Source organism: Gobio gobio, assembly GCF_949357685.1.
Source record: "Gobio gobio genome assembly, chromosome: 12".
Lineage (NCBI taxonomy): Eukaryota > Metazoa > Chordata > Actinopteri > Cypriniformes > Gobionidae > Gobio > Gobio gobio.
Window position 1 is genome coordinate 41,703,816 of NC_137105.1, and position 18,589 is coordinate 41,722,404.

General features: G+C 39.7%; 1 protein-coding gene across 2 annotated transcripts; it reads right to left on the reverse strand.

Annotated features, from left to right (window-relative positions):
• Positions 1–178: 178 nt before the first annotated feature.
• Positions 179–17,780, reverse strand: ccm2 (CCM2 scaffold protein). Of its 2 annotated transcripts, none has more exons than XM_079831135.1 (10): positions 17,454–17,780; positions 12,262–12,438; positions 10,904–10,987; positions 10,640–10,823; positions 10,356–10,486; positions 5,672–5,807; positions 5,425–5,479; positions 5,201–5,342; positions 4,937–5,075; positions 179–1,417 (listed from the first exon to the last, which is right to left on the reverse strand). In XM_079831135.1, the coding sequence occupies exons 1-10, from the start codon at positions 17,481–17,483 to the stop codon at positions 1,131–1,133; spliced, it is 1,365 nt and encodes a 454-aa protein (XP_079687261.1). In that variant the 5' UTR covers positions 17,484–17,780; the 3' UTR covers positions 179–1,130. The 2 variants fall into 2 exon arrangements, with proteins under 2 accessions (XP_079687261.1, XP_079687262.1); XM_079831136.1 differs by lacking the exon at positions 17,454–17,780 and adding an exon at positions 13,116–13,340.
• Between the last annotated feature and the right edge of the window lie 809 nt (positions 17,781–18,589).

Here is an 18,589-nt window from a genome sequence, read left to right on the forward strand (position 1 = left end):
AAAAAGGTAAAAGGTTGCTCAACCAAGAGTTTAAAAAAAAATGATTGAAATAATATGTATGCTGTAGGTTCTAAATTAAGCCCTACAAAAAAAATGTAAAAAGGTAAATCCATTCGTGTGAAATAACCCCTCTAGTAGTTCCACTATGAAGTGCTCAAATAAGACAAAAAGCAATAAATAAGGATGTAAGTGCTGCACTTTTTAATAAATTCATACTTCAGTCACTTTCTGTACAGATTACAGAATATTACTTACACCCCTGTTGTACGATACAATCAGTGATTCTGCAAGGCACAATGTTAGATTACCGAAAACGAATGAATGATGGGACACGAATGTAACGCAGTGTACTGAATATTGCAATCAGCCAGTAAACTGACTTTGTCTAATAACCAAATTTGTCCAGGTTTTCAATCAAAACCAAAAATATATAGTGCTACATTTCCTACCTGAAGAAACCCACATGATAATAACTGGGTTATTATAACCAATCCTGGCTGAAACAAAATATAAAGAAGTGAAAAATACATGGTAGAGGAAAAAACAAGTGTAACACAAAAACCGACCAGATAATATAAAGGTGTAAAAGGGTCAAGTTTTGATTAGCACTTCAGTGCAGGAGGAAATATACTGCACTTCACTTCCATCAGGTTACGCCACACACATAAGGCAATCCAGAACACGGTTTAGGAAGGCCACTAGGCAATGCTCCACACTCCTGGTAGAATGAACCCCTTCACACTGATCAGAAGTCACCTTGCTATTAAATGAGATGCTAGGAAACCGGTCTCAGATAAGTGTGAAAGAGCAACATCTACCAGCAACAAGGTTTCTCATTAGTGGTAGCAGATACTGCCAATAAACATCCCAGGAGGAACGAAACTGCTGTCCACAGCAAAAGACGTCCCTTCTATCACAGGTCTTAAAAATCACAATTGTCAAATCTGAAAAATCAAGTTGTGTTAATATGGCACAACATATAAAAACAAGAACGATAGCCAGGAAGTGGTATCCATACAGTATCCAAACTCCAGCATTGTCAGATTTGATGGACAGCAATACGGACCAATGGCCCATGGGATTATCTCAAGTGGTGATTGGCTAAAGCACACGGACCGAGTGCCGTGACATCAAGACGACACTCCGTCCTGGTCCATACTGCTTCCTAACGCTTCAATGTCATTGCTTATGTCTGAAATCATACGGTCCCATTCGTCGCCCTCCGAGGTCGCCGTTCCCTCGTCTGAACCGCCTGCAGCGCCGTTTCCGTTGGTGGTGGAGTCTGATGCAGAGCTTGTCGTGCGTTTGTAACGGCCAAAGCTGTCCGTTATAATGCCGCGGCCGTCCTTCACGCCGATGGTTTCCAAAAAGTTCTCAAAGTGCTGGCTGTCCTTCTCAGGAATGAAAGGCCGCAGTCCTGGAATGAAGAAAATAGGAATGATTCTACAACACTGGTGCGTAAGAACAAACCGCTTGATGAGAGTTTGAAGTACCATTTAGAATAGGGATGCATCGAATCCAGGATTCGGGTTCGGATTCGGACGAATATTGGGCTTTTTGGCGGGGTTCGGTTTTTTCCACCAAACCAAACCCTAGGCTTGCACTACGCGCGCTCCGCTGGTCGACGTAATGTCGTCGCCGTTCATTATGGGAAGGTGTATGGGAACAACAAGAAAACTTGTTGTTTGGCAGTACTTTAAGTCAAAAGAAGGCGATTCAAGTCGAGCTACAGGTTCAATTTGCAATGCCGATTTGTCTCGTGGTGGCAAGGAGCCTAAACAATAGCTGCTGTTAAAACATTTGCATATGAAACAGCCAAAAGAATTCGAGTTGTGCATTAAGGAATCTACAGACAGCAGCCAAAATGCAGCAACTTCAGGTCGGAAGGACAGTTATCCTGGCATAATGTTGCCTATTCTCAATTAAAATTAAATTAAATTAAAAATACACTGCAGTAGGGATGCTCATCTCGGTTAATTTTCCCAAACGACAACCGCTGCTCATTATCTGATTATTAACAGTTAACTGATAAGATTATAATATTGAATTGGCAGATTGACGAGTGTCTGTGACCCGTTAAAAAGACACTTTTTTCACGGGTTTATTGTATTGTGCAAACAGCAGCATAGATTAGATCAAATATAAATAAAAATAATAAAATAAATAAGCCTACACTAAATATATTTCACTTAAATAATTACCAAATTAAGATGACAAAACGAAAATACAGTGAATCCGTTTGAAGCTTTGAAGAACCGGAATAGTTTTTTGTCGCAGCAGAAAACACCCTCTCAAGCCTGGTTTATACTTTCATCTGGCTCCGCAGCGCGAGCCTCCGCTGACGGACGGTGCGCGCGCCTCCTGCGCTCTCTTCGTTGAGCTATTCTTTGAAACGACAAAGGGCGACTCGGGGTAATTGTTCTATAAACCATCAGGAAACAGCGGCGAGAAGAACATACAAGACATGTTTACTATAGTAAACTTGGCCAAAACCACACTACGAAAAGCCTTAAACAAGGCTTCAGATGGCCCTGGTGCCCCGGGAATACAGAGATAACGCCTTGCTAGAGAGGTCAGCCTCGAGAAGTGCCTTTCATTTGCGTTTCATCAGTCAGGAGCTTGTACTACTGCTGTATTTTAATACCGCATAGCATATTTTGCAATATGAGCATCCCTACACTGCTGTGGACGTTGTTTACTTCATTAATGTGTTTACTGTGATAATGAACTGAGGATGGGAGTAAGATTCGGTATTCGGTTTCGGCAGAATCTTAACCAGTGGATTCGGTATTCGGCCGAACCCCAAAAATCTGGATTCGGTGCAGCCCTAATTTAGACATTCTGTACGTTTCAGAACTGTACAAGTAGCTGATTATTTTGTGGGAAGTAAATCCCTGACAATGACAGTCTGACCTTAATTTGTGAGGCAAATAGAAGCACGAATCATTTGAACCTGTCAAAATGTCATGCAGTTTTAAAGAGGCTGTTATTGAGGGATGGCAAGCCGAAAAGAGCACACGTTACACCTCTCCTCATAAAATTGCACTGCTTGTCAAAGGCACTGATGTTTGCCTATAGAACAACCACTATACCTAAACTCATTACTTCACATGTGCTATCCAGAAGCTTGCGTTCTGCAGGTGAACAGCACCTTGTGGTGCCATTTAAAAGAGGCCAAAATCACTTTTACAGACTTTTACCAAGCTGGTGGAATGACCTGCCCATCTCTACCCGAGCAGTCTTTAGCCATTTTCAAGAAACTGTTAAAGACGATCTTTTTCGGCAACACTTGACCCATGTAATATAAGTCTCAGGTGTCCCCAGAGAGTGTCTGTGAAGATCAAAATTCCTTACAGATCATTTAATATACCATTTTGAAAATGCCCATTTTTGGGTTTGAGAAAAATTAGCCGTTTTGTGCGTCTCCCCTTTAAATGCAAATGAGCTGCTGCTCCCCAGCCCAGAGGGCGGAGCCTTCACAGCTCGTGAACATGCAAATGAAAACATGATACATCTCTATCGCGGACACGCTCACGTGACATTGCAGTTCATCATCATAAAATATCATCTGCATGCGTTTTAAAGCCATATCACTCTCAAATTGAGCACACACACACCCGACGCATGCGCACAGAGAGCTGGATGTCAGTGTGTCCGTGAGTATTAAACTACTAGACTAGTTCTCTTTAATGTGTTATTGCGATTAACCTGTCAAATGCTCACAAGGTTATGCCAGAAACACAGTTCTCGTGAAAACAGTTGGTTATGTCTGTGCACATATGCAGCAAGTACAGAAATCCTGTGTGTATATCAGATCTGTGTATTAAAGTGAGAGCAGTGTAATATACAGTACCTACTGCTATATCTGCTGTTAAAACAGAAAATCACTCACTGCTCTTGACCGAAATAAAGCTACTAAAGTTAATAAGAACACATTTCTTACTTGAATGCTGCTGTTAAACGCTCTGGCGAGGAGATAAACATAGCGGACATTGTACAGCTCTCTGAGGGCGGGGTCTATCAGTGTCAATCAACACTCATGGGCGGAGCCTGTAAAATGTGACGTCACTTTGCCAGGAATCTGCAAACGGCTTGTTCTGAGACACTATTTATGATTTATGGGGATAAAAAAAAAGTAGTGGGTAGAATTTTACCATTATAGGGTGGTTGTGTACACACACTGCCAACACACATTTGTTCAAACACCATGTAGAAGATAACTTTGCATAATAGGTGCCCTTTAAGACAAGTCATTTCACTCGGCGGCCATCTTTGAAATGCCTCTCGGGCATGCAAGTGCAGCTCCTATGTCTTCGAATGGGGAAATATTAAATTCTCCAAAACTGTTCGCTAAACTTACGATTAAATTTCATATTAAAAAAAAAAAAAAAAAATCACCAATGAAATCTGACAACAACGGTCACAAATTTTGTTTCTAAACACTCAAATCATGGACAAAGCTAATGTGCATGCACAGTCCTAAGCAAGTGTCTCAGAACACTGCCTGTTTCTATAGCAACCAGAGCTTCTAATGGCAGCTGCAATGACGCAACGACTTTCCAAATCAACGATTGGCTCTTTCATTTAGAAGGCGGGGCTTATTCGCCCATATTGGGAGTTGCACTCACCCATTCATAAGTAATCGGAGAGCACAGTCTTCCTATATATAAAGTCTTTGCTATAAGTAACTTTGCAACAACATGTCAATTAACTCTTATTAGAGAATTATTAGACTGTCTGCTAACTCTTTATTGTGATGGTCCTCCAACAGACATTCTTACTGACTACAAGTCACTTTGCAACTACATGTGTCAACTTATTTTAACCCTAACAGTCTACGAATACTCTACTAACACTCTAATGAGAGTTAGTAGACATGTAGGTGACACATTTAGACAAATTAAAGTCAAATTGAACACCCCGGCTTGTAACTAACCAAGAAGGAGGAACTTCCTGCTGTCTCCATAAAGCTGACGCAGGTTGATACAGAACTCATGGATGGAGGCTCCGTTTCTGTACTCGTGTAACAGTGTGGCAAACTGCTGGATCTCCTGAGAAGACAGCTTCGTCCTCAACTATTGCAGAGAATGACAGGAAAATGGTAGTGTACAAATAAACTGAACATTTAATATGCCAGAATTACAGACTCAGAAGAAAGCGAAACTAACAACAGACATCCAGGTGTATTTTATACACTCACTGTGGTCATGTAGTCTTGCAGCAGTTCGGTGGCTGTTGTGCTCAGTTCACTCTCACTGACTGTTTTGGTTTGTGGTGAGGCCGGGGTGGAGGAGGGGGAGGGGCTAGAGGAGTGTCCTGCTTCTAAAGAACTCTGGAACGAACTGAGATCGGACGAAAACATGATCGCTCAATTCAACAAAAAAATACTACATTACTGCAGAGAACAGTTGAAGCAATACTCACAATGTGCTTGCCTCTGCCTCAAACACTTCTTTGACATCTTTGCTCGAGGAGTCCTCTTTTATTGGACAAAACATAGGAACATATTCAGAAATATTTCAGGTCATAATTTAACAGACTAAGCTTCAGGAAGCATAAATACGGCTCAGATGAATTAACAGTGATGTGAAACTGACTGTGGTCTATGTGGTTTTGAGCAAGAACAAATTTACCGGAAAATCCCAAAATGATGAAGCTGTTGCTCACTCACCGCTGTAGATCGACAGATGCCTGGTGGGTGTTGTGGCTCCATCAAAGATGGCCCTGTCCAGGAAGTCAATGGTGGACTCCGTGTAGACGATCTGGAAGACTTGACTGAGTAGAAGACAGAGCTCCTCTGCTGCAGCCTGCAAAACCAGAGCTCATGATAATCAGAACAATGTCGTTTCGATTTATTTGAGGTGACATATTGCAAACAACCTTTAGAAAATATGTAGTTTTGCAATAAACAGCACTGAAAGGTACTGTTTAACCAAAAACTAAATTCTGTATGGTTTATCAAAGCAAGATAAGCCAGATGTTAAAGGGATAGTTCATCCAAAACTGAGTAAATGATGACAATTTTTACTCTCACGTTGAAGAAAAGGTTTTGAGGAATGTCGGTAACCAAACAGTTGATGGACCACATTGACTAGTATTTTTTCCCCCATACTATGGAAGTCAATGGGGTCCATCAGCTGTTTGGTTTCCCATATTCTTCAAAATATCTTCTTTGTGTTCAACAGAAGAAAGAAATTCATACAGGTTTGGAACAACTTGAAGGTGAGTACATTTTCACTTTGTTCTCACAGACAAAATAAGGCCCTTTTAAAGGGCACACATCATGCTCATAACCTTGGGGTCTGCTAGAATACATTTACATTATAAACATTTTTTTTTTACTATTTAATAATAACTTTTTTCTTATACTGTATATTGCTGCAGAACCTCTTTTCACCCTCTGCCTGAAAAACTGTTTTAGTTCTGGTCTCTTTAAAGTCGATGTCCCTGCAATGACAGACCTGGATGCATCTATAAATTATTCATTCAAGAACATTGTGGAAGTTTACTGTAACAATGGAGCCGCAAACTTCACATACTTTTGAAAATCCAAGCCTTAAGCTGCGTTTCCAGCGCAGGAACTTTCCCCAGGAACTAGGAACTTTGGGGTGGTACTCGGTGTGTTTCAACCTCAGGAACCAGGGTCTAAATGAAGTTCCGGGTAAATATTTCCCCCTCCAAACGGCCCTGCTCCCGAGGTGGTACTTTTTCAAAGTTCGGGAACTTTCGAGGGTGGGACTTGGGCGCTGAACATGCGGATTGGTTGAGCTCACGCAGCATTTTGTTTCAACCGGCATTTTTAAAAGTCTTGCGAGGTTCGTTCGGCGTTCAGTAAATATCAGTCTTGCTCTTTCTGTCTCAATCTCACGGTCAATGTCCATAATACCTGATAATAACATTAAATCTAGCTTTAAGAGCTTTCAGAATACGCTTGAGTATCAGTGCTCGTCTCTTCTCCTGTTTTCAGCCGTTTTGTTAATGACCTCTTTATTAAACCAATACATAACTACCAAAAGCAGCACTGCTCCTCGTTATTGTTGCAGACAGTATCGCGCAAAAATGATTCCTGTCCGTCTCTGACTGGGAGGAGCAGCTGCGCGCTGTCCTACATCACCGGACTAATTTGCTTAATCCTCCCTGTACTTTAGACCGCTGTGGAAACGCAGACAGTAGCAGATCTGGGGGGAAAAAAGTTCCTGTAAAAAAAGTTCCTGGTACAAATTGTTCCGGGTAATTTCGGTGGAAACGCGGCTTTAGTTGATCCTGGTAAGCGCTCATTGTCACAGTTGTAAACACGATGGCTGCTTCTTCCACGAGGGAGTTTGGATTCACGGCATTTGTTTCTAGGCGGGCCGTTAAAGAATGCAACCAAAAATTCAACCAATCAGACAACGACTTTGAAACTCCTGAAGTGTTTCCAGATAAGTGTGCCATATGCATCAGACATTCAGCCAACTGGCCGTGGGTGTGACGTCTAGGGTTGGGTACCTTATATAACAGGTATGTACCGGACCGAATCAGAACGCAGATTTCGGTTCCTCATTTCGGTGCCAAAATTCAAACGTGCTTTCGCGCTTTGGCTGAGCCAGAGACAGACGCTCAGCGCTCGTCACATCACAACTCATGACAACTATTCAGTGTTTTCAACCACATCATGTTTATTTCAGGTTTCAGACATTTAAATGCTCATAAGTAAGCTACTAGCAAAAAACACACACTGATGTCTATGAAAGCGGCTATGACAATCCTTTCAGACGGTTATAATTTGACTAACGTTACGTGTTTTATTCACATCAGATACATGCACATTATATAGTAACTATATAGTTTACTCTATTCTTCTTCCAGTTCACTGGTCACTTACTTTCATGTATTTCGTGAGACGAGAATGCACTCAAGTGTTGTAAATCCGACAGATCCGATTCTGAGGCGCAAACTAACATGGCGCCGCCCATTGCGCTTTATAGATCAACAACTAACACACATTCACTCACACATTTGAATATCAGATAGTTTGTGACACAGTTAAGAAGTTTGTGAATATTTAGAATAAAAAGAAAAAACGAAATAAACCCGATCAGGGCTCCAGAGTGCGACTAAATGGTCGCATTTTGCGACTAAAATTTGAGAGTGTGCGACTGAATTTTACATCCAGTCGCACATGTGCGACCAGTAAATTTGCCCGCTGTCGGTACTGGAGAAATTAAGAAAATACACTTAATAATTATAATTGATAGACGTTATGTCTGGCAAATTCTATCTTTGCCAGCCGTCTCTATATGAGATAATATTAAACCATTTGTCCGTGATGCATTTTTGCCATTCGCAATCCAGAAGAGAGAGAAAGAGCGCTCTCTCACGTGGAGCTACAGCGAACACAACACCACAGTCAGCTTAATGAGTGACGATGGCCAAGAGAACTACACAAAAGTTTAGTCTGCTTAAACTTTAGGTATGTGCTGTGATATTAATCTAATTTTATTTTCGATTTTGGCTTCCAAGAATTATAAAAAGATGGATGAGGTAAAACTATTCCTATAGCCGTGTTCCGTCGAGCGCGACATTCTTCCCGTCACAGCACATTTCTCCTTAAACCTAAACTAAACGTCAGATTCAGTGATTGTTGTAAACTGCAGTCTCTACTTTTGCTAAACTGCGGGATGTGTTTGATAATAAAGAGCTATTAAATGCACAATAATCCGCGCAAGAGACGCTGTTTCCAACTTCAAGGCGCCTTATGTGTGTGTGTGCTGCGAAATGGACCGACTTGCACTTAATATTTTAGGCTTCGTGTGCGCGTCTAAACCATCAAATAAACAACAAATAGCCGGTGTCAAAATGACCGGATTGGAGAGTAGTTATTTTAACAGTTTATATCTTAAATGGGCGTAAATAGTTTGCAGAAATAGGAGAATATGATATTATTAGTTCTACATTCGATCGGTCTTAAAGGGGCAGCGTCTAAACCAGCTGATGATTGAGCCATTAATTCGAATCGAACAAAAGGCAAATAGAAAATATTCACATCTCTTGATTTAATAACTTTAGCTTTTGTAAGCATTAATCTATCAATTTATACAGTGAAAACTATGCAGTGTTATTTTACATTTCATTACTTTATTAGATTTCTTTGCAGGTTTGTTCTTTACTGTAATATTTAATGTTAGCAGACCTTCCGAATGCCTGCACAGTGGTCCATTTACAAATAGATGTTTTATATTTTTGTTCAAACTTTGCGGTTTCTTTTGCTATAGATATTTTACTTTTGGGATTATAAAGCCATGTTAATTATGTTCTTAATTATGTTTTTTTATATATATATATAAAAAAAAAAAAAGTATAATAAAAAGAACCGGTAAGAATACTGTCAAAGTACCGGATCAATAAGCAGTATCGGTAAGAGTAGTAATACCATTAAAACTTTAACGATACCGATCCCTATTAGTAATACAGTGGAAATTAGTAGATTTGGTTAGCATGTTGATTTACGGTGTGCGCCCCTAAAATTTCTGGTTGTGCCCCTAACATTTTCTGTTGGGGGCCACTGTGCTCCTAGTGAAAAAAGTTAGTCTGGAGCCCTGCCGATACAGCTGAGCTGTCAGCGCTATTGCGGCTGCTGTGTGTCATGTGAGAAGCATGACGTGTCGCCATGGAAACATTAAGGTGATGCGTTCTAAAATATTTAGCCAGAGAATATGATCATATTTCAAAATAAAGCTGAAGCTTGAAGCTGGTTAGTAGCAGACCAAGAACACAGACGACTGTTGCTGTTACTACTGTAACTGTTATTTAGAGTTATATTAGTCCTGTTGTAGTTGGGTTAGGTGGCTTAGGTTTTACTGTGAATTTGTAAATAAGTCAATTATAATTTGTAAATAAGTAAATTGTGTTTTGTATTTATTTATATTCATACATTTAAGTATACATTAAACTTTTAATAAATGGTTCAATTTAAATAAATAAATAAATAAAAAGCCATTTAATGTCATCCGCCTCGTTTTGTGGCCTTTTTAAAAGAAAAAAAAGTATCGGTTCAGGAACCGTTTAGGCACCGGAACCGTTTTAAAAGTATCGGTTTGGCACCGGAATCGAAAAAAAAACAAACGATACCCAACCCTAGTGACGTCTGAGGCCGAGACCAAGTATATCAAAATGATGAAAAGTTAATTAAAGACAGACGGGAACCCTGCAATTGAAGGAAATCCGTCGTAGACTCACTGCAATTAACGGAAATCCGTTGACAAAGAACTTTAATCCCTGAATATATCAAGTAAACAAAAAACTAGCCAGTGGCGATTCTATTGCCAAGGTGTGTGTAGATGGTTGTAGGTGCCCTTTAAATGAATAAAACCAACCTTGTTGTCAACAGCCAGGACAAGCAAACAGCACACCTCCACAAGCACAGCCCCGCTCTCTGACAGAGAGCTTAGAGTGGGAGATTTCGACATCTCTGTACTATGACATGGGGAACCACCGGGCTCCTGAGCTGCAAACACAAACCACACAACTCCATTTTAAGGAAACACCAAGCTTATCTTTCACACATTATCATTAGCAGCTCAACAAGTGTCATCATTTCGGTGTTGCGTTTTGTTTAGTTTTTCTGTAATGCTCGTTGGTTGACCGCAAGACTGTGTACCTGTTTTTAGCACCACGAGGTGGAGTGAGTCGTCTCTGATATATGACACAGCCGCAATGTCGTGGATGGGTACGCGAAGAATGATGTCCTCTCCGTCACGCCACACAAGCTTCACATTGTATGCTGACAGACTGACAACAGCATCCTGCTCTGATGTCAGCTGCCCTGCCAACTGATGAGACTTCTGCAAAAGACATACGCAGCAATATGAGAATTTGCCTACACATTGCAAAATAAGGCACAGTCTCTGACTGTCACACTTACCCTGGCATTGTCAATAAGTTGCAGAACTTCTGTGCGACTGGAGGGATTCAGATATCCAGGAACTGAGGTCAGCTGTCCCAGATACTACAACAGTAAAATGACAACAATAGTAATATAGAACCTTTCTAGAACACAAGATCATTTTACAAAGTATAGTATATACAGAAATGAAGAATGATTTATTAAAAATAGTGACAAAAGAAATTTAGAAGATACACAGGAGTTCCAGAGTCTGTGAGCAGAAGAGCTAAATAACCTAACACACATGGAAGTCTCATACTAGCAAGGTAGGAATCACAGGAGTTGATATTTATTTGGCATCACAGTGGAAACAATGGTGTCTCATTATCTGCCCAACTGGAAGAATAAACTACAAATAGGAGCGGGTCGAGAACCGAACCCTGGGAGACACCACATGCTGACTAGGTGGAGATTTGATAATAACAAAATATGGTTATGATATTATAGGTAGGGGTTGGCGATATACCAGTAGACATGATTAACCGGTAGAAATTTGTCAACCGGTAGAGATTTTGGACTGTTGTCTCTATCGTGGTTACATGCTTACATGACGTTGCTGTGTTTTGTGGTCACGAAAATGTATTGCTTGCATGCGTTTAAGCATTGCAGTTTAAAAACAGGTGATTTTAACAGGTGAGCGCTCTCTGAAAGACTGTTTCTCAGTGCTGTCTGAGAAACGCACAACATGAAGCCGCTGCTCATAGAGCGCGTGAGAAATGGACTAAGTGCTTTTTGCCGCCTAATTGGGCTTGAACGGTTAAATACATACCTATGTGTCAAAGTGACCATGACCAACAGTCATTTATGTCTTAAGTAAACGTTAACAATTGAGAGAGAAAACGCACGAGTGTATTGGTCTTAACGTGACAGCATCCGAATTTACCTGCTGTCATAATGCTAATCAAAAAAAGAGAAAATCTATCTTGACTGAATGACTTTTGTAACTTTAATAAGAATAAATGTATTTTTGCAATGCATTGTTTTTATATACATTTGATTACTTTATACATGTAGTATTTCTAGTGCTTGAAGTTTTTCAGGTAGATCTATTTCTTTGTTCTATTGTAGTGTTTTCTTTGTTATCAAGGGTTGATTTCCATGCCTTTGACATCAGCAACAAAAGATATGAGAAGTGAATTCTCTGCCTATTCAATTTGATATGTTAACTAAGCATGACTATTTGTTAAGCAGCATTTATTTGTATTTCTCTTTTTTTTCCCTAGCTGTCTGCATTCTTACCAGTACAGTTTCAGGAGTTGTTCTTTAACTTGAAGCTTTTTTACTCTAAATAAAATAATAAAATAAGCACAAAACGTTAATTAGAAGGTGAGTAATACCTTAACTTCCTTCTCAATGTAGTCATTGAGCAGAATATCTGGGTCGATACGGTGGTCCGGGAGAGAGAGGGAGAAGGTGTGAAGGGCCCTACGCTCAGTCGACTTCTCCAGAGCCTTCTTATCTCTCCCCTTCTCTCCTTTTAGAAACACTCGCTTGAACGGAGACACAATACCTGGCTGCAGAAAGAGAGAGAGAGAGAGAGGAAATCACATCACGGCCAGAGGAAGTTAAAAACACAAGAGATTTTTTCAGTGTGACCAGAATTTTATGAGTTTGGTCAGTGGCTTGCTATGCCAAAATGATTTTGGCTAATGTATTGTATACACTTTACATTTACATACTGGATTTCCACTGGCAATTCTGTGATCTGGACTAATTGGGCAACTGTTAATAAAACCATCCCAAGCCTGCCAATACATCGGACTCCATGGAAGTGTCAGTTACGTTGACTCAAGTTTCTTACACGTTAAAACAAGCAGTATAATAAGTCAAATAACACACTGTCCTTCCTATTCAAATGCACTAATGGCTTAAAAACAATAACATAAACTAGGCTTGGCTACTAGGCTTGAGGGCTTTTATGAAACCATACACTTTGCAAAGAAAGCATAATGAGATCGACATTCATGGAAAAAGACTGCTATTTAATCTGTGGTAAACCCAACCACCAATGTCAGCTTGCTGTTCAACAGAAAAGTCTCTAAGCTTTCGGACGTAGTTAAGGCTGAAAACTGGAGGCGGACTGAATGTTTTAGCAACCACATTGTTTTTTTTAAAGTCTGAGGATTTGTAATAGTAAACTGCACATTGAAATTGTTTTTCAGAAAAGAAACAAGATTTCTGCATGCCCTACCTCCGTCTCCATGACCAGCCACTACGACGACACAATGGAAACGGGCGACGTACGACAGCTGTCTTTTACAACAGGCCACTACTGTTGCACGCTGCTCTGGAAACAGGTTGCATGCGTCTAGTGACAAATGTGATCGGGGCCAACTCCCTCAAAACAGCGAGAGAAACCACACCCCGCGTCACACACGCGTCCCCACACACAAACGCTCACGTTCTGGCTTAAGCTATAATTCATGCAATCAGGAAGAACAGAAACCGCCATTTCCTGTGATGAAACACTCAAACAAACTTGAAAAAGGTATGTGAAACTGTCGTCCATGCTATAAGTTGATCACCAATAATGGCATAAATGGATGCCAAAAATGGAATTTAAATAACTGCTTTGAGCAAAGTTTGACTTCAGGTGTTTGTAAATATTGCCCACTAGTTTCTGCAAAATGTTAGGCTGGGAAGGAAGTAATTAATAAAGAGGAACTGCCAAAAATAATTATGCCATTCAGAGTCTAAGAACATGGTCTAAATGTATATTAAAAGTCAAATACCACATTATAATGAACTTCATAAAATTATAATATATGGCTCTTGACAATAAATAAAGATTATTTTAATGTCTTAAATATGAATACATAATATGGTCCTATAAGCATTTTTATATAGGCAAGGAAAATACAATATTTAACAGGGGCCCCTGCTACATTTAATATCCACCAAGGGGTCTTTGTCCTGAACAAGGTGGAGGAGCCCTTATATACACACCGATCAGGCATAACATGACAACTGACAGGTGAAGAGAATAACACCGATTATCTCTTCATCACGGCTCATGTTAGTGGGTGGGATATATTAGGCAGCAAGTGAACATTTTGTCCTCAAAGTTGTGTTTCTAGGAGGAAACATGGGCAAGCGAAAGGATTTGAGCGAGTTTGACAAGGGCCAAATTGGGATGGCTAGATGACTGGGTCAGAGCATCTCCAAAACTGCAGCTCTTGTGGGGTGTTCACGGTCTGCAGTGGTCAGTATCTATTAAAAGTGGTCAAAGGAAGGAACAGTGGTGAACCGGCGACAGGGTCATGAGTGGCCAAGGCTCATTGATGCACGTGGGGAGTGAAGGCTGGCCCGTGTGTTCCGATCAAACAGATGAGCTACTGTAGCTCAAATTATTCAAGAAGTTAATGCTGGTTCTGATAGAAAGGTGTGGGAATACACAGTGCATCGCAGTTTTTTGCCAATGCTGACCCCTGTCCACCGGCAAAAGCGCCAACAGTGGGCATGTGAGCATCAGAACTGGATCCCGGAGCAATGGAAGAAGTCGCCCTGATCTGACGAATCACGTTTTCTTTTACATCATGTGGATGGCCGTGTGCGTTGTTTACCAGGGGAACACATGGCATCAGGATGCACTATGGGAAAAAGGCAAGCCAGCGGAGGCAGTGTGATGCTGGGAAACCTTGGGTCCTGCCATCCATGTGGATGTTACTTTGACACATACCACCTACCTAAGCGTTGTTGCAGACCATGTACACCCTTTCATGGAAATGGTATTCCCTGGTGACTGTGGTCTCTTTCAGCAGGATAATGTGCCCTGCCACAAAGCAAAAATGTTCCAGAAATGGTTTGAGGAGCACAACAAGTTTGAGGTGTTGACTTGACTTCCAAATTCCCCATATCTCAGTCCAATCGAGCGTCTGTGGGATGTGCTGAACAAACAAGTCCGATCCACGGAGGCCCCACCTCGCAACTTAAAGGACTTAAAGGATCTGCTGCTAACATCTTGGTGCCAGATACCACAGCACACCTTCAGGGGTATAGTGGAGTCCATGGCTCGACGGATCAGAGCTGTTTTGGCAGCAAAAGGGGGGCGAACACAATATTAGGAAAAAAGTTATGCCTGATTGATCAGTGTATAAAGTTTTTAAAAACATTCCATGCAGCCTATAGCATTAAAGCTAATTTATAACTCTAGATGTTTTCATGTCTGTTTTCATCAATAAACGCAGGGCATTTTCTGTTTGAGACAAGCCTAATTCTCTCACTTACTAAATTATTGAACAGCCAAGGAAGGAGACACTACAGGAACATCAACATTTCATGAGTCTGTGTCCTAATGACATTTCAGAAAACAAGGTGCACAGGCGATCCTCGCCTGGATTAATAAGACATACAAAAATGTCAAAATTTGGGTCAGGAAGATTTTATGACTAAATTGACCCAAAGTTACAGTTTAAGAGTATTATTAAATGACTACATTTTATTAAATAAATGCTGTTCTTTTGAACTTTCTATTCAACAAAAAATCCTGAAATGTTTATTATCATGGTTTCCACAAAAATATTAAGCAGAAACAGATTTCAACATCGATATGTCAACATAATGTTTGAGGAGGATCATGTGACACTGAAGAGTGAAGGCTACTGAAAATTCAGCTGTGTCATACCAGGCAAATATTATTTTCTGCTAAATAAAATAGAAGAGTTTTATTTTAAACTGTAAAATATATTCATACTGTATTTTTTTATCAAATAAATGCAGCCTTGGTGAGCATAAGAGACTTGTGCCCCAAATTTTGGACTCCAGAGTTTTGAACGGTAGTGTATATACAAACATGATATTACTAGAAGTTTGATGTTTGTCTGTTTTAGGCTTTGAAAAAATGGTTTGCCTCAGAACGTGTGTCTTGCTGGTGTTTACATTAGCAAGTGGTTCCAAAAAATTAATACTTACAATAAAAATGCATTTGTCTGGGCTTTACAAACCAACATTTAAATTATACAACTTAACTATTATATACTCTAATAGTGGATTTGCAGTAGGTTTTCAAAGGGTTATTAATGAAAACAAACTGCCCAAACACACCCATCCATAGTTTTTCTTTTACACTGACTTTGACAGTAAATGACTCAATGGCTCCAGCTTGTGGCCACTTCCTTTCAGCTAAATCAGACAACCAAAACAGTCCACATTACATTCTATAACAGTTGATAAGATAAGGGACTAAAATCCCAACCTCTGAAAGATCACACAACTTCCCACAAAATAAGTTTTTTAGTAACTCAAGAGCACATCAAATGATTAGCTTTTTTTAAATGTTATGTGGCCTGCCTCTCTGACTGAGGGAAAGAAAGAATCCGTCCGCTGTACAGTGGTGATTAAGAGGCAGACACGGGGGGCGTCACATCCTGTCTGAATCTTTGGAGAGCCCAGCCCTCCATTCTCCCCCGCGTATGAGGAGGAAAGTCTGAGCTCGGCATGGAAACACATCCTCTGCAATACAACGCTGATATGATAGGAACGCTCACATCATAAGAACCCTGTCTGTGATCCTGCCATTCCTCACATCAGATAACGCTGTTACTGTGTAGGCTTATTAAATGAATCATCGGATGGATGAGATCCCCTAGAGCCAGAGAGATTTGTTTAGGTTCAATAAACAGTTTCCTCATTTTAACAATTAATTCCCATTAATTGGTAAAAACTGTAACTTCTATTTTGTACTCAGAGACTGCCAAAGAGATTTGAAGATTTTTGAAAAATCTGCTAATTAAAGGATAATTGATTAAAACATAGATGTTAACATTAATAAAATATATATATTATATACATAATATTAAGAAAATTATCTTTTATTTAAATGTATATAAACACACACACACACACGCATATATATATATATATAAAATACAAAGATCTTAGGCAAAATAATACAAGCGTAATGTTGCACTAATATTAGAAGTAGCTTCTTGTTTATTTTATATATGTTTAGGATCATATGTGTTAAAGAAGTCAGTAGAGACAGTTTCTAAACAAGAGCACTATGCTGCAAACCTATGGGTGCAGTTTATGAATTTGTGAGTAGCTACAGGTTACAAAGATTTTGTATAAACTGTAAAGATTATGAAATTGCGGATATAAATAATCAAATATCAAATATTTTTCTACGTGGCCATAGGGGGGCTCTGTAAACCTCTGACCGAGGTAGGATAGAGATACTGAAAACCATGAAAAAACTCGAGAATGACAGATGTGACAATCACAGTAAAATCGCATGTTGAGATTCTCAGTGTTTATCTTGGGTGGTGCGTCTTTGTATCACGACTATCGTAAACCACCAGCAATTTCCCTACGAATCCAGTCCGGTCATGAGAGACTCCTCTGGTAAAGACTCCTCTAAATATCATAACAGGTATAAAGAATATGCGAGTGTTTTTTAAAAGGCTGAGGGAGCGTTAATGCTCCTGTATAACAGCTGTATAACCGTGTTTAGGCCAACACTTTCCAGCTACTAACCAGTATAGCGGATCATACACGTGTAACCTGTCACAATATTGCAGTGTTAACTTACCTTTTTCACTTTCTTTACATCATCCTCCATCTCTATGTACAAATGCTCTTCATTTTAACTGTATCAGATGCAGTGATGTCCATGAGTTCTGTGCCATCTGCCTCATACACGTCAACGGCGGCGCATTGCCGATCTAAACTAAACAAACCAACGATCCAAATCACTTGTTCGGGGACCGGAAATAAACGACTAACCTTCTTAAGCCTCGTAAAAATAGTGATTTATTCAGAAGGGGACAGAGACCGACCAAATATGAGAAAATAAAACAAAAACAGCAGCAAACTTTTCAATCCTGCCGCCATTTTGGGCGTAGGACGTCTACCCACAGTGCTTTGCGAGACAAACAGAAAACCTCATCAGTACATTAAACTACAAACTAAATGTCTATGGTCTTATTCATAACCATAAACCCTAAAAAAATAATTGTGTAGGCCACTTTTTGACGTTTTAGGTGGTGCATTGTCGTTACCTACAACTGCAAGTGCCCTGTATACAGTAGCTCTGGGGCCAGAGGGGACTGGAACCCACTAGGGGGCCTCGGCTAACTTCACAACATAATTTAAAACAATATAGCTTAATTAAAATGCCAAACCAACTAAAGTGTTTATTTCAAACATATAAAGAGACACTTTTTTATTAATAGTTGTACGTAAAATTAGCCTATTTGTCTATTGATATTCCATCTATTGTAACCACCTCCAAAATAACATAGTAAAACATAATATTGTTGTTAAACCACTTCTCCCAGTCCTGAATGTGTTTATATATTTGAATAAGTTATGAATAAGAGTATTCCGAATACATTACGGAGCTTTATAACTCAGTAAATGTTCTTCACCGTTACTCAATTGAAGCAATTTGATGATAAAAATGAATTATAATAATGTAATATCTTTATTAAACAACAATTTGTTACTCTGGGAAATCTATCTCTATCATATCAGTATACATTCACATACACATCTGAACATATACATTAGTATATATAACCACTTGTATCTGTCATTGGGCAAATTGTGCATAAACGTAAAGCATACAATTTTGTATATATGTACTGACTTTCAAATACTATACTTATTTTTCCAGTCTTCAGTGATGAACAGTCTCATATATAGATCTACAGTAAGGCTCAACAT

Bases quoted from the DNA above. Each gene is read 5' to 3' on its own strand.
- ccm2 (XM_079831135.1), bottom strand. From the start codon at position 17,483: ATGGAGGATGATGTAAAGAAAGTGAAAAAG. The intron at 10,487-10,639 runs GTACACAGTCTT...TTGTGTTTGCAG, and splicing joins CCTCGTGGTGCTAAAAACAG to CTCAGGAGCCCGGTGGTTCC. The intron at 5,808-10,355 runs GTTGGTTTTATT...CTGGTTTTGCAG, and splicing joins TCCTGGCTGTTGACAACAAG to GCTGCAGCAGAGGAGCTCTG.